This window comes from Bombina bombina, chromosome 6 (assembly GCF_027579735.1).
Source record: "Bombina bombina isolate aBomBom1 chromosome 6, aBomBom1.pri, whole genome shotgun sequence".
In the NCBI taxonomy this organism is placed as follows: Eukaryota; Metazoa; Chordata; class Amphibia; order Anura; family Bombinatoridae; genus Bombina; species Bombina bombina.
Window position 1 is genome coordinate 132,066,361 of NC_069504.1, and position 27,469 is coordinate 132,093,829.

The 27,469-nt window shown below is 40.0% G+C and overlaps 1 protein-coding gene across 2 annotated transcripts in view; it reads right to left on the reverse strand.

The window, feature by feature from the left end:
• CERK (ceramide kinase) overlaps positions 1 to 27,469 on the reverse strand; it is a 349,026-nt gene that overhangs the window by 201,957 nt on the left and 119,600 nt on the right. For both annotated transcript variants that reach the window (XM_053716616.1, XM_053716615.1), the window contains 2 exons: positions 14,798 to 14,911; positions 12,324 to 12,446 (listed from right to left, as the gene is read on the reverse strand). In XM_053716616.1, coding sequence (XP_053572591.1) covers positions 12,324 to 12,446; positions 14,798 to 14,911 — 237 coding nt within the window. The remainder of the gene's footprint in view (positions 1 to 12,323; positions 12,447 to 14,797; positions 14,912 to 27,469) is intronic.

Consider the following 27,469-nt stretch of genomic DNA (forward strand, 5'->3'; position numbering starts at 1 on the left):
GGGCAGAAGCGACAGATGAGCTCACCCATAACCACACGACTGTTAACAGCCAGGCTAACCCTCCAGGCAAGAACAAGCCGTCCTCTCTCCAGGGCACCCTGGAAGGACCAGAGAGAACCTCAAGAAATATAAAAGCAGAGAGATCGACAACCCTCCACCAAAACAGGGAGGGGAAGGCCATCAACCCAAAAGTAAAACGAGGGACCAGCGACAAGCAGACACTCTTCCGAAAACCCCCTTTCACTATACATCAAAACACAAAGGGCGCAGACCCTGTCAAACTCCATAATAAGGAGCACCCATAATGGAGAAGACCAACCACGAAAACGAGTCGTAGCACAAAAGGAGCAATCAGGTACCCTGATGCCTACCCTTGACAGATTGATTAACCCAGAAGAGGAGACATAGTCGAAGCCAAAAAGGAAGAATAAACTTCCCCAGCACCGAAGGATCCAGAGATCTACTTAAGAATCCCTGACCATAATCCCCTAAGGGCAATACTAGGATAGGCACGAACGCACAAAGAACCTAGATCGGATCCCACCAAAGGTACAGATCCAGCAAAAGGACACACCAAAGGAGAATCCCTCGACCTCCTGCTGAGCTCCCAGAGACAGAAAAAGGATCTACTTCAGAAAGAACCCAACTGGAAAAAACTCAGAAGACCAGGTCCTCAGAGTAGAAAGAGAGACCAAAGATTCCTAAGAGAAAACAGAAGGAATCACAAAAGACGCTCTCCCACTTCCATGGAAGTGATAAGACAAACTGACCCAGTATGGAAATATATACCGCATACTGGCGACTGGGGCGAACAAACCAGAAATCTATGAAAATCTGGAGAAAGATAGCAACATGCCAAGCCAAAAAAAATCAGACTGATAACATCACCCACCCCCAGTACCAAAGAAGGAAAACAGCAGGACAAGCCTATAGAGCATTTTAGCTCAAAAGGCCTAGGAGACCTTCTGTCTGAAAATCAAACAGATCAAGAACCCCCCTGGAGCCTACCCCAGGAACTCCATTCCAAACCAACTGGAAAGGAGAAGAGAGATTTCTTAAAACTCCTAGCAGACGATGGAGAAACCAGCACCGCAAAATATGGGAGCAACCAGAACCCAGAAACACAGGATACTGTATAAAAAAAAAACCTAGATCCCAGAAAATCTAGAATCAGAACAAGGATACTGAAAACAATAAGGTCCTGAAAAAACAGATTCCCTCATGAAAAGAAATTATCCATCCCCTTGATAAGGGAAGAGATTGAACCGTATATCAACCCTCAAGAGAAAGAAGAAATAAGCTCTACATAGATAACATAGAAAACCAAATAGAATGACAGAACCCCTATGGAGCACCAAAGATGGGGAAATTACACCCCTGAGAAAGGAACCGGGAAAAAGACTCCAAAGTCACCCGTCCTCTCTTCATCAAGAGAGGTAAAACCTAGTTCCTAAAGAAAACTGCCACAGCAGAATTCAATTCCCAAGTCAACAGCTTTGCAAAGCAGGGTATTAACTCGTAGGCCACCTGGACCGCATACGATCCAATATCAGACGCCCAACCAAGACGATTTAATCAGGACCAGCTTGACATCCAGGATAGAAGGGCTTCCTCTGGACCGTACAATAACCTGTTGAGAAGAAAAAAGAAGAGAGGTAACTAGTACCCAACCAGGACCAGCCCGATATGAAGGCTAAAACATATCTGTTCAAGGATCAAACGGAAAATTCTAAATTTCTAGCAGGGCCAGAAAACTGAGATAAACAGAAAAAACATATAAGCTCCGAAGCTTAAACATAGTCTTGGACATATCGAGGGAATGTCACCTCGACCAGAGACAACCTTCTTGTTTTTGTTATCTTATTTTTTTTTATAGAACTTCCACTGGAAGATTCCATCAATCGCGACCTGAAAATCGCTAATACCAGAATCCCAGAGCGAAAAATCCTCCTAAGGAGAGTTTTAACATAATCTCACGATCAGAAATAAAAGAAAATTAAAAACGTATCCGAGCCGGATTAGAAAAGAAACTAGACAAGCCCACATATGAGATAGCCCAAGGGAAAGTGAAATCAACAGGTCCCGCCCGTCATGCGACACAATTCCTCAAGGAGCTCGGAACTGGGAATCTAATACAAAAAAACCAAAGGATAACAATATAGCGACGATAAGGAATAGGATCACCATCCCTCCAGTCATCTAAACAAGCTCGCTATCTGAATCAGCAGACTGAGAATCAGCATTAGGATCCTCCAACATCGCCAAAACTTCTCTCGCAGGCGAGCCATTCTAAATTTAAAAGCAAAATTCACATCCGTCAGAGTATCCGAGGTCTCCGACCCTAAAGGTGGTACCTCTGGAGCCTCAAATGACACTGCTTCCCCAGAAGACTGATCGGATACCAAAGCCCCTCTTACATGCCAGACCTTGGTTATGAGTACATGGATGCATGAAGATACAAATGCGCTAAGGCCAGAGATATGGCCATATAAAAACCATGCAGTAACCTCTGGAGGAAAAAGGCCTCCTTCAGGAGAATGGGTAACGATATGCAGGGCAAACGGCTGCGTAGGAACCGAAGATGATGGGGAACGCACCACACGGGATGCCGAATCCTCAGAGGGAGATGGCTTAGTGGTCTCTAACGTTCCAACATGGGGAGATGAGAACACTCTATTGCGGCATACGGAACATAATTGAGAGGGCTGGGTTACTAGGGCCTCCTCACAATGTACACAGGTATCAAAATCTGAATCAGAGGAAACATCCTCTAACATATCAGAATCCTCCATAACTCGACTAAATAGATTATAGTTAAAAAACAACTGGCACTTACACCCCCAATGACTGGGGCACTCACCACCTCCTATGACCCAGACAGGTAGAGAAAAAGGATCCTCTCCGCAGTCGCATGGTCAGGAATACGGAAATGGGAAACAAAAATGTGACCACACCCGGTCACATGATGCAACATGCAGGATTCACTCCCGCTAATAAAAGCGCGCCAGTCCATAGAAACTGTGCAGCTCGAAATTAACCTGTGCGTTCCGTAAAGGCCTATGAGCCCCAAACGTCACCTACACTTAAAGCAGTCAAAATCACATAACAAACATGATTAAAGCCCCCATTGCTCAATAATCCTCCTCCGGAGATATTAACCCTTGATTCCATAAAGATAAAGGAGTCCCACTGAGACCCTGTCTTCTAACGTTACAAGTGTGTAAAAATTGAAACGATCTTACCGGAATCTATGCCGTGGAACAGTGACACAGTCCTTAAGGTTTGATAGACTGTAGCAGCGCTTCTGACATGGACTTGAGTGCAGAAAAGCAGGAAGCAAAACTTGTCAATGCTGATTGCTTAAGGAGCTGTTAATTTGAGTCTGAATGGTTTCGCAGAAAGACTCTCTTTGCATCTCCGGACACTTTCATCAATGCTCTCACTGAGAGGCTGACAAGACTACTTAAAACTCCAGTCCCAACTCGAAGAGTACTACCCTCCATAAGGAACTACTGTAATCTTCCGACACTCTCTGCCAACCTCCTGTGACGAAAGACAAAGAATGACTGGGGGATGAGGGAGGTATTTAAGCCTTTTGGCTGGGGTGTCTTTGCCTCCTCCTGGTGGCCAGGTTCTGTATTCCCAAAAGTAATGAACGCAGCTGTGGACTTTCCCTGTATTTAGAAGGAAATAAATAAAATTAAAAAAAAAACAAAAGTAAACATTGTCAACTATAGGTCAAAGTACATAGATCATAATAAATGTATTTCTGTAACACAACCTGTGAGCTATATTCACCTCTAGTAACACTGCTCAGAGTACAGCAAATATAGAACATGGTGTCAATATTGTAAATCTGTATATCATGAGCTATAGCTAAATATAGCTGGGAAAAGGAAAATGTACTCTAGTATTAGAATCCACCCAGAGATATACAGTATCTTAGTTAAAAAAAAGAATCAAAATCCTTGAATGAAGCTTTTGCAAACAAATGGTCAGTACTGCTGATTTCTTTAAAGGGACACTGAACCCATTTTTTTCTTTCATGATTCAGATAGAGCATGACATTTTAATCAACTTTCTAATTTACTCCTAATATCAATTTTTCTTCATTCTCTTGCTATCGTTATTTAAAAAGCAGGAATGTAAATCTTAGCAGCCAGCCCATTTTAGGTTGAGCACCATGGATAGTGTTTGCTTATTGGAGGCTTACATTTACCCACCAATAAGCAAGCATAACCCAGGATCTCAAACAAAAATGGGCCGGCTTCTAAGCATCACATTCCTGCTTTTTAAATAAAGATAGCAAGAGAATGAAGAAAAATTGATAATAGGAGTAAATGGGTTTAGTGTCCCTTTAAGCTTCATGCATGTAACAAAAAGCCACAGACTTGGAAAAATCTAAATGTAATTTCTGTTTGTGCCTGTGAACAGTTGGTATCTTTGACAGAAAAATAATTTGATTAATACCTTAACGTTAAGATAGACAGGAAGTGACTCATTAGTATCCACACAAAATACCGGCACATTAAACGCAAGAAACGTCATAAGTTTCTTCAGCTGGTTCTCAAAAAAAATTATTCTTTTTATATTGGTTAAATAAACGGAAACGCCACCTATTACCACACTGACAAGAACACTGTATCAAGATATAGATGTTTTCTCATTGTAGTCTGCTTTTTGTAAAAATATTTGTCAACGTTTTGAAGGATACGTTCTACTCCATATCTGTGATATCCCCCCAGCTGTAGTGCTCTTTTGCACGTTATGTATACCGCCTTAATGCAGGATATACTTTGGTTAGTTTAAGACATCTTAAGGTATTTACAAGCCTGAGATGTGCTTGACAAGCGATAAGCATGTTGCAATATTACCTGGATCCAGTACTTCACACCTGAACTAGTAAACTATGTCTGATTACTGGAACGTATTTAGATTTTTATAGCTACTGCAATAAAACCAAAGCAAATTTTGAACAGTAAACATTACAATTGAAAAAACGTGATTGTTTTTTCCACCTAGCTCAAAGACATTCAGACAGATATGTTAGTTATCAGAGGTAATAATTAAGGCTTAAAGGGATATGAAACCAATTTTTGTCTTTAATGATTGAGGTAGAGCATGCAATTTTAAGCAACTTTCTAATTTACTCCTATTATCATTTTTTTTTCATTCTCTTGGAATATTTATTTGAAAAGCAAGAATGTAAGCTTAGGAGCAGGCCCAATCAGTAAGCTCTACCCAGGGTTCTGAACCAAAAACGGTCCGGCTCCTAAGCCTATCTACTTTTTCAAATAAAAAGATACCAAGAGAACAAAGAAAAATTGATAATAGGAGTAAATTAGAAAGTTGCTTAAAATGGCATGCTCTATCTGAATCATGAAAGAGAAAATAACATAATTTATGCTTACCTGATAAATTCCTTTCTTCTGTTGTGTGATCAGTCCACGGGTCATCATTACTTCTGGGATATAACTCCTCCCCAACAGGAAATGCAAGAGGATTCACCCAGCAGAGCTGCATATAGCTCCTCCCCTCTACGTCACTCCCAGTCATTCGACCAAGAATCAACGAGAAAGGAGAAACCAAGGGTGAAGTGGTGACTGGAGTATAATTTAAAAGATATTTACCTGCCTTAAAACAGGGCGGGCCGTGGACTGATCACACAACAGAAGAAAGGAATTTATCAGGTAAGCATAAATTATGTTTTCTTCTGTTATGTGTGATCAGTCCACGGGTCATCATTACTTCTGGGATACCAATACCAAAGCAAAAGTACACGGATGACGGGAGGGATAGGCAGGCTCATTATACAGAAGGAACCACTGCCTGAAGAACCTTTCTCCCAAAAATAGCCTCCGAAGAAGCAAAAGTGTCAAATTTGGAAAATTTGGAAAAAGTATGAAGCGAAGACCAAGTTGCAGCCTTGCAAATCTGTTCAACAGAGGCCTCATTCTTAAAGGCCCAAGTGGAAGCTACAGCTCTAGTGGAATGAGCTGTAATTCTTTCAGGAGGCTGCTGTCCAGCAGTCTCATAGGCTAAACGTATTATGCTACGAAGCCAAAAAGAGAGAGAGGTAGCAGAAGCTTTTTGACCTCTCCTCTGTCCAGAATAAACGACAAACAGGGAAGAAGTTTGGCGAAAATCTTTAGTTGCCTGCAAGTAGAACTTGAGGGCACGAACTACATCCAGATTGTGTAGAAGACGTTCCTTCTTTGAAGAAGGATTTGGACACAAGGATGGAACAACAATCTCTTGATTGATATTCCTGTTAGTGACTACCTTAGGTAAGAACCCAGGTTTAGTACGCAGAACTACCTTGTCTGAGTGAAAGATCAGATAAGGAGAATCACAATGTAAGGCTGATAACTCAGAGACTCTTCGAGCCGAGGAAATAGCCATTAAAAACAGAACTTTCCAAGATAACAATTTTATATCAATGGAATGAAGGGGTTCAAACGGAACACCCTGTAAAACGTTAAGAACTAAGTTTAAACTCCATGGCGGAGCAACAGCTTTAAACACAGGCTTGATCCTAGCTAAAGCCTGACAAAAGGCCTGGACGTCTGGATTTTCTGACAGACGCCTGTGTAACAAGATGGACAGAGCTGAGATCTGTCCCTTTAATGAGCTAGCCGATAAACCCTTTTCTAAACCTTCTTGTAGAAAGGACATTATCCTTTATCTCCAGGAGTAACCTTTGGATTCGCACCAGTATAGGTATTTACGCCATATCTTATGGTAAATCCTTCTGGTAACAGGCTTCCTAGCCTGTATCAGGGTATCAATAACCGACTCAGAAAAACCACGTTTTGATAAAATCAAGCGTTCAATTTCCAAGCAGTCAGCTTCAGAGAAGTTAGATTTTGATGTTTGAATGGACCCTGTATCAGAAGGTCCTGTCTTAGAGGTAGAGACCAAGGTGGACAGGATGACATGTCCACTAGATCTGCATACCAAGTCCTGCGTGGCCATGCAGGCGCTATTAGAATCACTGATGCTCTCTCCTGTTTGATTTTGGCAATCAATCGAGGAAGCAGCGGGAAGGGTGGAAACACATAAGCCATCCCGAAGTTCCAAGGTGCTGTCAAAGCATCTATCAGAACCGCTCCCGGATCCCTGGATCTGGACCCGTAGTGAGGAAGTTTGGCGTTCTGGCGAGACGCCATGAGATCTATCTCTGGTTTGCCCCAACGTCGAAGTATTTGGGCAAAGACCTCCGGATGAAGTTCCCACTCCCCCGGATGAAAAGTCTGGCGACTCAAGAAATCCGCCTCCCAGTTCTCCACTCCCGGGATGTGGATTGCTGACAGGTGGCAAGAGTGAGACTCTGCCCAGCGAATTATCTTTGATACTTCCATCATTGCTAGGGAGCTTCTTGTCCCTCCTTGATGGTTGATGTAAGCTACCGTCGTGATGTTGTCCGACTGAAACCTGATGAACCCCCGAGTCTTTAACTGGGGCCAAGCCAGAAGGGCATGGAGAACTGCTCTCAATTCCAGAATGTTTATTGGCAGGAGACTTTCCTCCTGATTCCATTGTCCCTGAGCCTTCAGAGAATTCCAGACAGCGCCCCAACCTAGTAGGCTGGCGTCTGTTGTTACAATTGTCCAGTCCGGCCTGCTGAATGGCATCCCCCTGGACAGATGTGGCCGAGAAAGCCACCATAGAAGAGAGTTTCTGGTCTCTTGATCCAGATTCAGAGTAGGGGACAAGTCTGAGTAATCCCCATTCCACTGACTCAGCATGCACAATTGCAGCGGTCTGAGATGTAGACGTGCAAAGGGAACTATGTCCATTGCTGCTACCATTAAGCCGATCACCTCCATGCATTGAGCTACTGACGGGAGTTGAATGGAATGAAGGACACGGCATGCATTTAGAAGCTTTGTTAATCTGTCTTCTGTCAGATAAATCTTCATTTCTACAGAATCTATAAGAGTCCCCAAGAATGGAACTCTTGTGAGAGGAAAAAGAGAACTCTTCTTTTCGTTCACTTTCCATCCATGCGACCTTAGAAATGCCAGAACTAACTCTGTATGAGACTTGGCAGTTTGAAAGCTTGAAGCTTGTATCAGAATGTCGTCTAGGTACGGAGCTACCGAAATTCCTCGCGGTCTTAGTACCGCCAGAAGGGCACCCAGAACCTTTGTGAAGATTCTTGGAGCCGTAGCCAATCCGAATGGAAGAGCTACAAACTGGTAATGCCTGTCTAAGAAGGCAAACCTTAGATACCGGTAATGATCTTTGTGAATCGGTATGTGAAGGTAAGCATCCTTTAAATCCACTGTGGTCATGTACTGACCCTTTTGGATCATGGGTAAGATTGTCCGAATAGTTTCCATTTTGAACGATGGAACTCTTAGGAATTTGTTTAGGATCTTTAAATCCAAGATTGGCCTGAAAGTTCCCTCTTTTTTGGGAACCACAAACAGGTTTGAGTAAAACCCTTGTCCTTGTTCCGACCGCGGAACCGGATGGATCACTCCCATTAATAACAGATCTTGTACACAGCGTAGAAACGCTTCTTTCTTTATCTGGTTTGTTGACAACCTTGACAGATGAAATCTCCCTCTTGGGGGAGAGAATTTGAAGTCTAGAAGGTATCCCTGAGATATGATCTCTAGCGCCCAGGGATCCTGAACATCTCTTGCCCAAGCCTGGGCGAAGAGAGAGAGTCTGCCCCCCACTAGACCCGGTCCCGGATCGGGGGCCCTCGGTTCATGCTGTCTTTGGGGCAGCAGCAGGTTTCCTGGCCTGCTTGCCCTTGTTCCAGGACTGGTTAGGTTTCCAGCCTTGTCTGTAACGAGCAACAGCTCCTTCCTGTTTTGGTGCAGTGGAAGTTGATGCTGCTCCTGTTTTGAAATTCCGAAAGGGACGAAAATTAGACTGTCTAGCCTTAGCTTTGGCTTTGTCTTGAGGCAGGGCGTGGCCCTTACCTCCTGTAATGTCAGCGATAATTTCTTTCAAACCGGGCCCAAATAAAGTTTGCCCCTTGAAAGGAATATTAAGTAATTTGGACTTAGAAGTTACATCAGCTGACCAGGATTTTAGCCACAGCGCTCTACGTGCCTGAATGGCGAATCCTGAGTTCTTAGCCGTAAGTTTGGTTAAATGTACTACGGCCTCCGAAATGAATGAATTAGCTAGTTTAAGGACTCTAAGCCTGTCCGTAATGTCGTCCAGCGTAGATGAACTAAGGTTCTCTTCCAGAGACTCAATCCAAAATGCTGCCGCAGCCGTAATCGGCGCGATGCATGCAAGGGGTTGCAATATAAAACCTTGTTGAACAAACATTTTCTTAAGGTAACCCTCTAATTTTTTATCCATTGGATCTGAAAAAGCACAGCTATCCTCCACCGGGATAGTGGTACGCTTAGCTAAAGTAGAAACTGCTCCCTCCACCTTAGGGACCGTTTGCCATAAGTCCCGTGTGGTGGCGTCTATTGGAAACATCTTTCTAAATATTGGAGGGGGTGAGAACGGCACACCGGGTCTATCCCACTCCTTAGTAACAATTTCAGTTAGTCTCTTAGGTATAGGAAAAACGTCAGTACTCGCCGGTACCGCAAAGTATTTATCCAACCTACACAATTTCTCTGGTATTGCAACAGTGTTACAATCATTAAGAGCCGCTAAAACCTCCCCTAGTAATACACAGAGGTTTTCCAATTTAAATTTAAAATTTGAAATATCTGAATCCAATCTGTTTGGATCAGAACCGTCACCCACAGAATGAAGCTCTCCGTCCTCATGCTCTGCAAGCTGTGACGCAGTATCAGACATGGCCCTAGTATTATCAGCGCACTCTGTTCTCACCCCAGAGTGATCACGCTTGCCTCTTAGTTCTGGTAATTTAGCCAAAACTTCAGTCATAACAGTAGCCATATCTTGTAATGTTATCTGTAATGGCCGCCCAGATGTACTAGGCGCCATAATATCACGCACCTCCCGGGCGGGAGATGCAGGTACTGCCACGTGAGGCGAGTTAGTCGGCATAACTCTCCCCTCGCTGTTTGGTGAAATTTGTTCAAATTGTACAGATTGGCTTTTATTTAAAGTAGCATCAATACAGTTAGTACATAAATTTCTATTGGGCTCCACCTTGGCATTGGAACAAATGACACAGGTATCTTCCTCTGAGTCAGACATGTTTAACACACTAGCAATAAACTTGCAACTTGGTTACAATCTTATTTAACAAAAACGTACTGTGCCTCCAAGAAGCACTAAACGATTAAATGACAGTTGAAATAATGAACTGAAAAACAGTTATAGTCTCAATCCTTAAAAACAACACAACTTTTAGCAAAGGTTTGTTCCCATTAGTAAATTAACAATAATTAAATTTGAAAATAAAAATTACAGAGCAACGTTTTTTAATCACAGTCAATATATAAGTCTCACAGCTCTGCTGAGAGAATCTACCTCCCTCCAAAGAAGTTTGAAGACCCCTGAGTTCTGTTAGAGATGAACCGGATCATGCAGGAAATACAAGAGTAACTGACTGGAAATTTTTGATGCGTAGCAAAAGAGCGCCAAAAACGGCCCCTCCCCCTCACACACAGCAGTGAGAGAGAAACGAAACTGTCACAATTAAAACAAGTAACTGCCAAGTGGAAAAATAATGCCCAAATATTTATTCACTCAGTACCTCAGAAATGCAAACGATTCTACATTCCAGCAAAAACGTTTAACATGATAAATACCTATTAAAAGGTTTAGTGTACTTTTAACAGAGTAATTCCGGTGAAATACCATCCCCAGAATACTGAAGTGTAGAGTATACATACATGTCATTATAACGGTATGGCAGGATTTTCTCATCAATTCCATTCAGAAAATAAAAACTGCTACATACCTCAATGCAGATTCATCTGCCCGCTGTCCCCTGATCTGAAGCTTTTACCTCCCTCAGATGGCCGAGAAACAGCAATATGATCTTAACTACTCCGGTTAAAATCATAGTAAAAACTCTGGTAGATTCTTCTTCAAACTCTGCCAGAGAGGCAACAACACGCTCCGGTGCTATTGTAAAATAACAAACTTTTGATTGAAGTTATAAAAACTAAGTATAATCACCATAGTCCTCTCACACATCCTATCTAGTCGTTGGGTGCAAGAGAATGACTGGGAGTGACGTAGAGGGGAGGAGCTATATGCAGCTCTGCTGGGTGAATCCTCTTGCATTTCCTGTTGGGGAGGAGTTATATCCCAGAAGTAATGATGACCCGTGGACTGATCACACATAACAGAAGAAATGGGGTTTAATATCCCTTTAATTAAAGGGACAGTAAAGTCAAAACTAAAAACTTATGTATTGGATTGAGCATAACATTTTAAACCGCTTTTCAAACTTACTTCTTTTATCAAACTTGCTTACTCTTGGTATTTTTTATTAAACAGTAATCCTAGTTCTCCACAGAAAATTGACAGCCGGGTGGCATTATTAAGTAGCTGGGTGGGGGCAGTAATATTTTCTAATATTATATCATGTTCTGCTTTACAAAGCAAAAATTAAATACATGATTTAACATAAATCTATTTAATGATAATATGTACAAATAAAAGAAACATTTTTAATATTAGCTCATTTTAGCTTAATATTGGCTAGAATTTTGCACCTTCTAGCCACTTGCGAGTACATCATTTGGAGTGGTGGGTCTCCCAGACTGATTGGCATTTTCTGCACTATGAGCTGATCTTTTTCTCTTTTGCATCTTTCAGAGGACCTCTAATACTCTCTCTGCCTTTGTTAGATTCTAGAGCACCAGGCGTGCACTGAAGCACATGGTTTGAGATTTCTAGCTTTTGGCAGGAGCAAGCACACCTTATATGTTATTAGAAAATACCCCTGCAATTCCTTACTTATAATTTCAGCATAAACTGAAAGACTGTAGCTATGTCCTACTAACTGCAAGAAAATTATTATCTAGGTTTGTTCACCAAAACACAATAAAAACTTACAGGAAAACTCTAAAGCAAAAATACATATTCAAGGTAATTAGAGCATCATTACTAGCCTAAGGTTAAACACATAGGTAAAGTCATGTTCCCAAGCCACAAGCAGGACACAGCCAGTGATTGGCAGTAATGTGCAACTGTCTCTCCTGATTGGCTTACCAGCCATATTCGGCAATGCTTATAGCTCTAGAGCAGGACTTGACTTTTTTCACATAGTAAGCTAGAACAAGAAATGCACACAGGACAGCTCCAAAGACTTAGATCCTGTCATTGATGCATTTAGTACATATTTTGTGATCATGTTTTCATTGATATTATGCATTGCCCTCCCCGCACTTAGCTGCTGTTTATGTACTTACTTTGCTGATCTAGTAGATCAGTTAGTGCTTGTAACCAGTAACAGCAGAGAACTTCGTCACTGCACCAAAACGTCACTGACTTGCACCGCCAGCGGTGGTTCTTCGCTCTTTGCATGTAATGCACTAAAAAAAAAGAAACAAAACAACTTCAGAAGCCAACTAGAGCTATATAAAATATTACACAGCATCTGCCAATCATAAAGAAATCTAAATGTGCTGACATTTCAAACCATTTGACAGAATTCGAAGTACAGTGTCATATCACAGGCTGACCAAAATAAAGGTTATATCATAATTAAAGCATCACTGTACCTACAAATAAACCAATGATGTATATAGAGTTTATTTGTAGTTGTACCAGCTTCAAATGATATAACAGATTTGTTATCTATTTGTGTGTACTGTGAGATTAAGAGGACATGGAAGGTAAAATTTTAACTTTAATGATTCAGATACCACATTTAAATTAAAAACAACTTTCCAACTGTGGTGTAGGCTCGGGCAAGTAAACAAGTTAGTCTGTTTTCTTTTATTTAGTTGTAGACTTAAATTATCCTGGCCTGATTGGTGTAGGGTGATTGACAAGCCATGCTCTCATGCAATTGATTGAGCATATCCAGGGGGGGCAAAAGCTTTAAATGTTCAATGATAAATCCAGGCAGCAAGTGCTGCCTCACTGCCCTTAAGAGTAGGTGGACAGGTTTCCTGAATTGGAACGTTGTCCAATCATAGCTTATTTAATTAGGGCTAATGTTTATAACAATGTTATACATATAATGCTTAAGACATGTGAGCCTAACTCAGTAAGATTATATCTGAATCATAACAGTTTAATTTTAAAAAATTTATTTCCCTTAATTTTTTTTTAAATTATTCAAACTAAAAAGAAGCCATTGCTTTCTTTTTGTAATTAGAATAATGACCCATTCTATATCTTCTAATGTTAAAGGACAGAATTGTTTAAATGTACAAATAAAAGACAGTCATTTTGTGTTTGTTAAATCTAGTAACGTTTAGTATTACAGGTTTGCCTATTAAATATTATGGGATTCCTAAATAAAACAACTTTTTATTTTCATTCTTGTGGAGGTGTGTATCTGTCAATCAACCGAGTTATCATTATCAGCCATTGAGGAATGTCACAAGAGATCAGTTATACACAACCATACATTTCCATTTAGTATCTATATGAGTGTCCACAAGATCATCACGTGTGATATGCATTCCCTATCCACCATTAAAAATAGCAAGGAAAGGCACCAAGGACAAGAAGATCAGAACACTTAATTTTAACCTTCTCCTAGGGAGGCAAAAATGAAGCTGAGTGGCTGAGGGAAGTCATGGGAATATTAGATGGAGCAAATATTTAGAATGTAGCGGTGGTTTTGCCTTATCCTGGGAGAAAGATAATTGATATTAAAGGGACAGTCTACTCCAGAATTTTTATTGTTTAAAAAGATAGATAATCTCTTTATTACCCATTCTCCAGTTTGGCATAACCAACACGATTACATAAATAATACTTTTTATCTCTATGATTACCTTGCATCTAAAGCCACTGCAGACTGCCCCCTTATTTCAATTCTTTTGACAAACTTGCATTTTAGCCAATCAGTGCTGACTCATAGGTAAATCCCCAGCCGTGAGCATATTGTTATCTATATGGCACACATGAACTAGTGCTGTCCAAATGCACTGAGATAAGAGGCAGCTTTCAAGGGCTTAGAAATTAGCATATGAGCCTGTCTAGGTTTAGCTTTCAACAAAGAATGCCAAGTGAATAAAGCAAATGTATTGCTAAAACTAAATTGGAAAGTTGTCTAAAATTGCATGCCCTATCTTACTCATGAAAGTTTAATTTTGACTAGACTGTCCCTTTAATACATGTGATGATTTTGTAGATTCTCACCATTCTTTGAAAGAAAAGTAACATATCTAATTTCTGCTTTTTCATACACACAATAAAAATTATTTGAGATTTTTTCCCTTTAACTTTCACTTACATTTTCTAAACTTAACATATTCTTATACATTTTCATAGCTAGGAAAAAATGACAATTTTCAAGGACAAATTTATTGGAAACAAGTCTATGTATTCTTTAAGAATAATATTACTTATTTTCTTAACTTTGCTTCTTTGTCAGAAAAGCTTGGTAATGTCTCTCTCTAATACAAAGAACTCCAGGAATCGACTACAATTATTTTGTGACATATACCTTAAAAGAATGAACAAGTGATTTGGAAAATTGTTAAATATTCTCTTTTTGAAATTTGCTGTCTGAATTTGCACAGATCATAGTGTGTTTCACTTTCACAAGAAGAAATCCGGCTTCAAGAATAGGCGATTGCTGTCGGTGACGGCGATTCTCGGAAATACATACACACACACTTGAAACAAAAATATCTACGTTTTTAGCTACACAAACAAAATGACACGTGCAAAAACTATTTATGATAAAGCAATTGCAGGATACCTGTAAATGCATGAGGTTTGCACATGTGCTGCCATTTTATACTGGGGTCATTCTTCTCATTAATCTCTGCTTCCTCCACTGAAACAATCTCAGACACTGGGACAGCATGAGCACCTGGAAAACAAAAAAACAGCTGTCAAAGCATGTACAGGATTATTATTAGAAAAGAAAAAAAAACCTTTTCTCGTTTGTTTTTAAAGGGGCATGAAAGTCAAAATTAAACTTTAATGGTTCAAATATATCGTGCTATTTATAAAAGCTTACAATTCACTTCTATAATCAAATTAGTTTTATTCCCATGGAATCACTTGTTGAAAAGCATACCTAGGTAGGCTCACAGGAAACAATGCACTACTTGGAACTAGCTGGTGACTGGTGGCAACCAACATATGTCTCTTCCCATTGGTTCACAAGATGTGTTCAGATAGTTCCCAGTAGTGTAAAAGTGTTGAAGCAGGTTTTACTCTTTCATGTCCCTTTAATGACGGTGGTTCACACAGGATTTGCAAGAATACATGTATATAACAATTTAAATCAGATGAAATCCTAAAGTTGTTTAAAGGGATATATAACCCTAAAAAAAAAGTTAATGATTCAGATTGGCTAAAGCCTGCCGCTTCCACCTTAAAAACCATCTCTAAAATTAGACACTTTCTTACACAAGACACAACTAAGATTTGAATCCACTCTCTTATTCTTTTCCGCCTCGATTACTGCAACTCTGTCCTCCCCACCTACCGCCTAGCTCCTTTACAATCCATAATGAATGCCTCTGCCAGACGCTCTTCATCTGCTGCACCTCTCTGCCAATCCCTTCACTGGCTTCCTCTTGCCTCTAGGATCAAACGCAAAATTCTCATTCTGACATACAAGGCCCTCAACTGCACTGCTCCCCCCTATATCTCAGACCTTGTCTCCAGATACTCTCCCTCCCGTCCCCTTTGCTCTGCTCATGACCTCCTACTCTCCTCCTCTCTTGTCACCTCATCACACTCCCGTTTACAGAACTTCTCCAGGATCCACTCTTATCTCTCTAATAGGTCCTTTTCTGTCTCCTTTGCTGGTGGCGACTCCTCTCCATTGCCTCTGTCGGAGTACCTCAAGGCTCTGTTCTGGGTCCCCTACTCTTCTCTATTTATACATCCTCACTGGGAAAACTTATCAGTAGCTATGGCTTCAACTACCACCTCTATGCTGATGATACCCAGATCTACCTATCCACCCCTTCACTCTCTCCTTCTGTCCTTGCTCACATCAGTGTCTGCTTATCTGGCATTTCATCTTGGATGGCCTCTCACCACCTAAAAATCAACATGTCCAAGACTGAGCTCCTTCTAATCCCCCCCTCTAATTCTACCCCGGTTCCTAACTTTTCAATCACTGTTGGTGATACCACTATCTTCCCATCACCCCAAGTCCGCGTCCTAGGAGTTACACTTGACTCCAATCTGTCCTTCATACCCCACATCCAATTGCTCTCTTCCTCCTGTCGCAACCATCTATGCAATATCTCCAAAATCCGTCCATTTCTGAGTGCTGAAACTACTAAACAGCTAATCTACTCCCTGGTAATCTCCCGACTTGACTACTGTAATAACCTACTAACTGGCCTCCCTCTCTCCCGCCTCTCCCCTCTTCAATCCATCCTAAATGCCTCTGCTAGGCTAATCCACCTCTCCCGACGCTCTGTATCTGCTGCACCTCTCTGCGAGTCCCTTCACTGGCTACCCATCCACAGCAGAATTAAATTCAAAATTCTCATCCTGACCTACAAAGCCCTTACCAACGTAGCCCCACTCCCTACCTGTCCTCACTCATCAAGAAATATTCTCCAGCCCGCCCCCTAAGATCCAACAATGACCTGCTCCTTGCATCTTCTACCATCACCTCCTCCCATGCCAGGCTACAGGACTTCTCTTGTGCGGCACCAACCATCTGGAATGCACTTCCAAGAGCTGTTAGACTTTTCCCTAACCTTTCCTCCTTTAAATGCTCCCTAAAGACCTTTCTGTTCATGGAAGCCTATCTCTAAATCAGTAACAAATGAATTCTACCTGCCTAACTGCTGCCCCATCTTACTCCACACTAACATCATTCTCACCTTTGCAGTCCCCACCTCCTGTTTCTAACCCTCCTACCATCTAGATTGTAAGTTTGCACGGGAACAGGGCCCTCAATTCCCCCTGTATTTGTTTTGTTAAACTTTGGTGTCTTCTATATTGTATTGTACTGTACTTTTATCTTTGTACCCATGGACAGCGCTGCGGAATCTGTTGGCGCTTTATAAATAAAGAATAATAATAATTCTCCAGACTGGCTGCCATCTTGTGGAACTCTCTGCCTCGCTCCACAAGACTCTCTTCTAGTTTTAAAAGCTTCATGTGCTCCCTAAAGACTCTCCTGTTCAGGGATGCATACAACCTACGCTAACCTTTCTTTATACCAGTTCCTCTCCTCCATTGCTATCCCCTTAAACCCCCTTAGCGTGTAAGCCTAAGAGTCCAGCTGTTTGTAGATCACCTTCTTAAGAGCGGACTACAACAGTGCAACTCTTGGCAGGGCCCTCTACCCATTTGATCCCTATAATTGTTTTGTTGTACTCCGTCTTTGTTAATAGCGCTGCGGAATCTGTCGGCGCTCTACAAATAACCGATAATAATAATAATAATAATGCATACAATTTTAAACAACTTTCCAATTTACTTCTATGATCAAATTTTATTCATTTTTGTGCTATCCTTTGTTGAAAAGCAGTAACGTAAGCTCATGAGTGTGCACGTGTCTGCAGCACTATATGGCAGCAGTTTTGAAACAATGCTATACATTAGCAAGAGCACTAGATGGCAGCACTATTTCCTGTCATGAAGTTCTCCAAACATGTGCACCCTATTGTCTAGATATCGCTTCAACAAAGAATAAAATGAAAATGAAGCAAATTTGATAATAGAAGTAAATTGGAAACTTTTAAAAAATTGTATTCTCTATCTGGATCATGAGATAAAAATTAGGGTTCATGACCCTTTAAATAGCATGGTAATAAACATATCGGCTTTTTTTTTTTTTTTAATGTCATTACTTATGAGGTTTGCCTCCACTTCACAGAAAGCAAAAATATAAAAACGAGTAAACTGACACTTTAAAATGCATGGTAAAAAAAATAACGATAATAAAAATGTAGCTCTTTCAAGCATAAAAATGTGCTTCCTTTAAAGGGACATTCTGGCATAAAAATAAAATATTTATTTTATGGGAGAATTTTATTCTTAAATTATTTTATTGTGTGTTAAACCCCAGCAAATAGGTTAAACAGTCGTCAGTTGCGTGTGGAGCCGAGTCCCTCCAGAGCAGGATAAAACTGGTGAGCCAATCAAAAGCTTCAATCACTGTCCGTATCCTTATATGATGCAGAATGGAAGTGTACCAGGAGTGCAACTACATATTTAACACTGAAGAAGTTAAACACATAGTAAAAGAAGGAAATGTGTTTAAAAATAAAATGATCTAAAGAAAAACATTTGTTTTTCCATTAGATTATCACTTTTAGATTAATGAAAGGTAAACATCAAGTTTTAGAAAAACACAAATGTTTATAATAAAAAAAAAAATTTCTTTTCTTTCATTAGACATCCATTTTTTATACTAATATACAGCGCACCTACCACAAGACTGCGAATATAGCTAAAGCCTGCCCTCAATGCACCTTTATACACACATCCAAGGCTCTCCCCCAATTACAGAAAATATGGGACCACTTACAAAGGACAGTAAACACCATGAGATATAGAATTATTTGTCACCATCAGTTTGTCCCCCTTTTTTTTTCTACAGGAGATTGATGGCAGCAGTGTTTAGTGTTTGAAACAATTATAGTGCTTAAGTCACGTGCACACTCATGCGCCTACCTCAGTATGCTCTCATGTAAAAAGGAGCTAAGTTTCAATAAAGGATGCCAAGAGAAAGATATACATTTAATAACAAAAGTAAATTAGTTTTTTTTTATTGTACGCTCTATTTAAATCATAAGGTTAATTTGGACTTCAATGTCCCTTTAAACACTTTACACCAGAGATGGTTTATGTAAATTCTGACAGCCTCAGGCTAACTGACTGCCTATTATTAAAGAAATATAAACTCAAAACTGGATTCACCATAAATTAATTTTGTGTAGTTAAAAAAAAAACCTTTGTGACACACTTTTATTAATGATGATTTTGCCTGGATTTCTTGTAATTTACCCATGAAAATTGTATTTTTATACTGTCCCCAGTAGGCCTCGCCCTGACACTGCAACATTCTATGGTGAATGGTTAATCAGTGCAGCAGCCTTACAGCAGCATTCTCTGGTGGGAGTACAAACCAACTCTTTGTCCCTTTCAAATATCTTAAAAAGTAGTGCTTAAAGGGATAGGACAGTCAAAATTAAACTTGCATGATTAAGATAGAGTATGAAAGACACTTTTAAAATCACTTCTATTTTTAACCCCTTAATGACCACAGCACTTTTCCATTTTCTGTCCGTTTGGGACCAAGGCTATTTTTCCATTTTTGCGGTGTTTGTGTTTAGCTGTAATTTTCATCTTACTCATTTACTGTACCCACACATATTATATACCGTTTTTCTCGCCATTAAATGGACTTTCTAAAGATACCATTATTTTCATCATATCTTATAATTTACTATAAAATTTTTTATAAAATATGAGGAAAAATTGAAAAAAAACCCAATTTTTCTAACTTTGACCCCCAAAATCTGTTACATATCTACAACCACCAAAAAACACCCATGCTAAATAGTTTCTAAATATTGTCCTGATTTTAGAAATACCCAATGTTTACACGTTCTTTGCTTTTTTTGCAAGTTATAGGGCCATAAATACAAGTAGCACATTGCTATTTCCAAACCATTTTTTTTCAAAATTAGCGCTAGTTACATTAGAACACTGATATCTTTCAGGAATCTCTGAATATCCATTGACATGTATATATTTTTTTTTAGTAGACAACCCAAAGTATTGATCTAAGCCCATTTTGGTATATTTCATGCCACCATTTCACCGCCAAATGCGATCAAATAAAAAAAATGTTCACTTTTTCACAAATTTTTTCACAAACTTTAGGTTTCTCACTGAAATTATTTACAAACAGCTTGTGCAATTATGTCACAAATGGTTGTAAATTCTTCTCTGGGATCTCCTTTGTTCAGAAATAGCATACTTATATGGCTTTGGTGTTGCTTTTTGGTAATTAGAATGCCACTAAATGCCACTGCGCAACACACGTGTATTATGCCCAGCAGTGAAGGGGTTAATTAGGGAGCATGTAGGGAGTTTTTTGGGGTAATTTTAGCTTTAGTGTAGTGTAGTAGACAACCCCAAGTATTGATCTAGGCCCATTTTGGTATATTTCATGCCACCATTTCACCGCCAAATGCGATCAAATTAAAAAAAAACGTTAAATTTTTCACAATTTTAGGTTTCTCAATGAAATCATTTACAAACAGATTGTGCAGTTATGGCACAAATGGTTGTAAATGCTTCTCTGGGATCCCCTTTGTTCAGAAATAGCAGACATATATGGCTTTGGCGTTGCTTTTTGGTATTTTGAAGGCCGCTAAATGCCGCTGCGCATCACACGTGTATTATGGCTAGCAGTGAAGGGGTTAATTAGGTAGCTTGTAGGGAGCTTGCAGGGTTAATATTAGATTTAGTGTAGAGCTCAGCCTCCCACAGTAAACATCAGACCCCCTGATCCCTCCCAAACAGCTCTCTTCCCTCCCCCACCCCACAATTGTCCCCGCCATCTTAAGTACTGGCAGAAAGTCTGCCAGTACTAAAATAAAAGCTATATTTGTTTTTTTGGTGTTTTTTTTTTTAAAAGCATATTTACATATGCTGCTGTGTACTATCCCCCTTAGCCCCCAACCTCACTGATCCCCCCCAAACAGCTCTATAACCCTCCCACTCTAACTTAATGGGCGCCATCTTGGGTACTGGCAACCCCCCACCCCTCCACGATCTCTTTTTGTGGGTTTTTTTGTATTTGATTATCGCCCTTTTAACTTTTTACTGTTAATTGAATTTCTGTAGTGTAGCGGTTCCCACCCGCTCCCGCCCCGTGCACGCGCCCGCCCGCCACCCTCCGTGCACGCGCGCGCGTCCGTGCGCGCCCCCGATGGTGCCGCCCCCGATCCCGCCCCCCCCCGACGTCACACGGCACACCGATGGCCGCCCACCCGCCTCCCAAGTCGGCTCCCACCCACCAACGATACCGGCCATCGATGTCCGGTGCAGAGAGGGCCACAGAGTGGCTCTCTCTGCATCGGATGGCCATGTATGGTTATTGCAGGATGCCTCCTTATCGAGGCATCACTGCAATAACCGGAAAGCAGCTGGAAGCGAGCAGGATCGCTTCCAGCTGCTTTCCACACCGAGGACGTGCAGGGTACGTTCTCAGGCATTAACTGCCTTTTTTTTGAGGACGTACCCTGCACGTCCTCGGTCATTAAGGGGTTAAATGTGCTTTTTTCTTTTGGTATACCTTGCCGAAAAACAATATGCACACATCCTACACTAGTGGGAGAAAATTGCATGTTCTATCCGAATCATGAATGAAATTGTTGGCGTTTCCTGTCCTTTTAAATTTCCTATTCATTAAAAAAACTCCTCTGAAGTAGCATTAGATTGGATATACAGGCAATGGGGAAAATATTATAGACTTGAGAGGTAGTTTACGCATTTATTTATTGTTTTACTTTTAAAGACAAGTACAAATCTCGCAATTTGCATCTCTACTAGCCTTACAATTCTGTACAGGGATGACCTGAAACAACCTTTCAGGAACAGGAAAGGATAATAAAAAAAGGTTTCTAAGGGTAAAGCTATGCTCAGCACAGTAAAGTTCTTTCTTATAGCGCTGCGGAATCTGTTGGCGCTCTACAAATACCTGATAATAATAATATTTAACAATGAATGGATTAGTATAGGTAAACTAAACTGGTATTCTCCTAGAGCTATACGAACTCATAAGTAATACTGCAAGAGATGCAGGAGAGCGCCAGGAATGGTCCAGACCTGGATACATGTTAAAATAACATTACAGATCTTGTAAAAACAAGCGAGGGTGGGAAAAAAGCACAATTTTTGCACTAAAGGAAGAGGTTTTTAATGTCCCTTTAAGCTCCTCCCATCAATCCCTGCAGTGCAGACAACACAGGCACAGCTTAGCTATTAATGAGCTAAACACTTTTCTGACTGTTTACAGGAAGAACCACAGCGCAGGAAAAGAAAGTGCGCAATAAAGCAGCCTTTTCATCCAACACTAATTATAGAGGTCTGAATGAGAAGTTTGTTATGCTGGAATAGAGACAAAGGGTAATCAGGAAAGGCTGGAACGGCTGACAAACAAAACGGGAAGCGGCACAAAACTACTGCATAAATAGTGCAATACATCTGTGTCTTGCTAATGAGAAATGATCACCTACAGTAGGTGTTGGAGGTGGTTACATTGGTTCTACTGAACATTTAGAACAGGAGCCTAAAGCATATCATGTAGACTGTAAGCTCTTCTCAGCAGAACCTCGCTTTTCCTGTTTATTTTGTGTATCTGTATTCCTTTTGGTCATGAAGCAGTGTCAGTGTACTCCTACTCATGTACCCAGAGCAAAAAAACACATGGCGGCTTCCTACAAATAAATAATAATAATAATGTGTATCTGAAACAGAATCTCTTCCAAAACTGTAATAGATCAGCCTACTGACCGTGTTAAAATTATTAAAGACTGAAATTGCAATAAAAAAAATAGTTACGTGTAGGAATAAAATGCAATATACTTTTATTATATATTTTGTTTCCATTTCCTTTTTACTCAGAAAATGTTGGCTTTCCAACATCCTGGACTTCTATAAAGTGAGGTTTCCCTTCACTAATCGCTCTTGATTAGGGGCAATTAGGGAAAGATAAAGTGTGCATGCTGTGTGCAATATAACAATATTTAAGGGACTTTAGACCATATTAACAAATTTAACATTGCTATATTTCACGCACACACACAATAAATATATAAAATTAAACTAAGTTAAATGAACAAAAACATATGCTAAACAGCATTATAAACCTAATTAAATAATCACACAACACAGACTTCACTTGCATTTTTCTGCAAACAGTTCTTTCTATGCATTCCAAGCTGGACTGACTTATAGACAGGAAGATCTTTTCCTTTGAAATCTGCTTGATGGCTCAGGTCTGGTGAAACCGATTCATTTCAGCTTGCTTGGCTTTGCTGCAACACAAGCGGACAGCTCCACCTACTGGCTATTTTAATCAATGCACTGCTCCTCTATGAATTTCAATAGCAGTCACATGACTGGAAAAAAAAGCTGTTATTCTGAAACGGTGCAAATTGAACCGTTGTAAACCGAGGGCCACCTGTGTGTATATATATATATATATATATATATATATATATACACACACACAGTTTGTTTTGATTACGTTTGTACACACACACACATATATATATATATATATATATATACATATATAATTAATTTACTGTTTAATATCCTGCATTACAAAAGCACATAAGCATTTGATTGATGCATTCAAAGCCGTCTACATTCACATTAGGTTTATCAATCAAACTAATCTATATTATCTTTAGCATGAGTTTAGGTACTGAAACAAAACATAGCCTTAAAACTATCTAAGCGCTGCAGAATCTGTTGGTGTTGGAGCTCTACAAATAACAGATAATGATAACCAACGGGTGACAATATAAAAGTATGGGGGGGTCACTGTGCAGCCCTACAGTACCTTTACACTGACTGTACCCTTCTAATGAGTATCAGATTACACCTCTTGTCTGTAAATAAGATATTTCTATCGTCATTATGGTAACCTCCACGGTGAGAACAATGGTTGAGATATGTGCTCTGCTTTCTGCTTGTTATGCATGTAGTAAATGGAGTAGCTCCTCACTTCTTTATCTGTTCCATTGAGGGGCATCAGTTCTTTCAAATAACTCTTTGTCCCTTTCTAAGACACAGACGATTAGAATAAAGAGAATTACAACACTAGGTAACACGGAATTACTGAGGAGGGGGCAGTTCCACTGAGGCACCATGTATGCCTCAGTAGAACTGCCCCCTGTACAAGGACCCTGTTTTGTAAAAGGAGAAAAAAAAAAACAAACATTGAATGAATTCACACATCCCTTCAGATACAGGTGATCATCTGCATCACCGGACACCAAAGAACTTTATTGTACCGGGCTTTACTTACCCCACAAGATTTCATAAAACATTGGACCCTGTTTAAAAGGGAGGAAGATCCTCTTTAGAATGAGGGGCTGTATTTCTCTCCAGCAATCAGGTGATCACAGTGATTATAGCAATGTTAAAGTGACTTTAGACCATATTAACTAATTATTGTTATAATCCATGCAACCATTATTTGCACACTTTATGTCCCTAGTTTTCATAAGCAAAAGAGATCAGGTAGGAATCGGGCGACCACAGTGATCACAGCAAAGAAACCATACTCCAAATATATCAGCCCTCATATGAAAGAGGGGAACACATGTTCCTCTAGGAGAGTGCTTTCCAAAATGTGTGCCGCAACACATTAGTGTGTAGTTGTGTCACTGCTTCAGCACAAACTTGTTTTAAGTTTTTTTTAAATGTTTTTTGGTTTACGACTTTCCGCCTGCCTGCTACGCATATCACGTGGTTGACACGTGATTGATACCTGGTGGGTCACAGATCATCTTAACCTATTGGCGCAGCTCAGCCGGAACTGAAACTATTCCCATTGGCGGCTTTGGTGTCACATTGGTTCCTGACTGCACGTATAATCTCCTCAATCGGCTTGTGACTGCACGTGTAGTCAGTGAGTGGGACAGCAGTGTGTTTGCAGCGTGGGCAGTAGTCAGTTGGACTCACAGAGCTCTGAGGGCGGCAGCTTAAACGCTGAACTGAAGTCAGAAGTCAAAGTGTGGGGTTTTTTTTGCAGACTCCACAGCGGTCCACCTTTCCAAGGTTTAAGCGCAGCAGGTCTAAGATTGTGAGTGGCATTTTTACTCTATGGGGCATATTTATCAAGCTCCACACGGACCGCTGCTCCATAACCTGTCCGCCTGCTCTGAGGCGGCGGACAGAAATCAACCTGATCAAATACGATCAGGCTGATTGACACCCCCTGCTAGCAGCCGATTGGCTGTGAATCTGCAGGGGGCGGCATTGCACCAGCAGTTCACAAGAACTGCTGGTGCAATGATAAATGCAGAGAGCGTATGCTGTTGGCATTTATCGATGTGCAGTGGACATGATCCACCATAATCGGATCATGTCCGCTTGCACAATCATAAACATGCCACTAGTTATGTGAGAGCACTGGGAGCTGTTTGGTTCCTATTAAGGCTTGAAATTGAATTTAAAATTCTAAGAAAGTTTCTCAGAGTCAGACTTAAAGAATTCTGTTGTCAATTTCATTTCCATTCCTTTGTCTTATGATTATGCTTTACTTTAGAGAACAGTACACAATGTTTAAATCTATTGGTATGGGATTATTGGATAATCATAAATACTTTATTAAGGAACTGTCGCCCTTCAATGTTCTTCCTATCACAAAGTTTTTTTAATCTCGTGAAGGGATTCATTCAATTGCTATTCTGGTTTTTTGAGTTTTGGGGAGACTTGTTTGCTTGCACCTCTTGGGGAGAGGGAAATATGGGCAGCCACAGGACAGAACATAAGAAAAAATGGTTTAATTGTCCCTTTAAATAATGTGGTGCATCTGACCCTCACTGGAGTGGGAGACATTGCTTCTTCTTTAACACATACAACTGACGTCTATAAATCACAACTGCTAGCAGGAAACAAATCTTCTGTCTAACAGGGGATACCACATTTAACAGTTTAAGGCAGTTTAAGCTTATTTGAAGATGATGGTTAATTTAAAGCTGTGTTTCATTTTAAAGGGACATAAACCCCAATATTTTTCTTTCATGAGTCAATATATAATTTTAAAGCAACTTTCAAATTTACTTCTGTTATTAATTTTGCTTCATTCTCTTTGGTATCCTTTGTTGTAGGCAGTAATGCACTACTACGAGCTAGCTGAACATACTGGGTGAGCCAATGACAAAAGGCATGCATGTGCAGCTACCAGTCAGCAGCTAGCTCCCAGTAGTACATTGCTGCTCCTGCTTTTGATATATGGATAGGAAGTGGAGGCTTAAAAATGCTTGATGATGAAATGCGAGTGTCTTTATCTAATATTCCACCAAATATTCAGAAACTGTTCATCCCATCAACCTCATACATCCCATTAAAATTGTAAGTAGTTATTAAACATTTTTTTTTCATTCTTGCACATACTTACTGTTACTTGTAAATACATTTTGTTGTTATTATATCATTTATGTATGTGTCCGTATCTCTTAAAACAAGTTTGTTTAACCTCCTGTTTGCTGGTACAACTGAATTACTATGTCGCAAAATGATGTAGGGCTAAAAAGTGTCACCAACATGAAAAGTTTGGAAAGCTCTGCTCTAGGTAAAGGTAACTGACCTAAGTTTTTGTGCTGAATTGGTAACAATTTTATTGCATTTTTGTTTTGTTTGTTTAATAAGACAAATAACCCTCTGTAAAATTAGAAATTTAAAAAAAAAGTTTAAAATACATTTAAATCTATATTTTTAAATGTTTCATTCCTGCTTGTTTATGGCATAAAAATAACAACAAAATGTTACCTTCTAGTTTTTAAATACAATTCTTTACTGGATACAAAATCCTTAAAAAGGATACTAAACCCAAATTTGTTCTATAAAGTGAATGTAAATTTTCACTAATGAAAGCCCTGTTTATAAAAATACTATTAAAAAGAGGGGCACTTTCATTCATGAACGTTTACATAGCAGCCGTTTTTTTAAATACTTTCCTTTTATTCCTTTCAAGCTTGGAACACCGGAGCAGGGATTCCTCCGCTCCCAGGTTGTCTCTTCTTTTGTCAGAAATGACGAATCCGGCTTCCTCCAATCACGCCGTGGCCTCAGGCAATGTTTGCTCTGGGGAGGGAAGCCTTTATTAGAGAAAGCCGGATTTGTCATTTTTGACGTAAGAAGAGAGGACCTGGAGGTGGAGGAATCGCTGCTCCGGTGTTCCAAGCTTGAAATGAATAAAAAGGTAAGTATTTTTAAAAAAACGGCTGCTATGAACGAAAGTGCCCCTGTTTTTAATAGTATTTTTAAAAACAGGGCTTTCATTAGTGAAAATTTACATTCACTTTAATGATTCAGATACAGCATGCAATTTTAAAGGGACAGTCAAGTCCAAAAAAACCTTTCATGATTTAAATAGAGCATGCAATTTTAATCAGCTTCCCAATTTACTTTTATCACCAATTTTGCTTTGTTCTTTTGGTATTCTTAGTTGAAAGGTAAACCTAGGAGGTTCATATGCTAATTTCTTAGACCTTGAAGACTGGGCATTAGTTCATGTGTTTGATATATGTGTTTGATATATGTGTTTGATATAGATAACATTGAGCTCATGCACGTAAAGTGACCTAGGAGTGAGCACTGATTTGCTAAAATGCAAATCTGTCAAAAGAACTGAAATAAGGGGACAGTCAGCAGAATCTTAGATACAAGCTAATTACAGAGGTAAAAC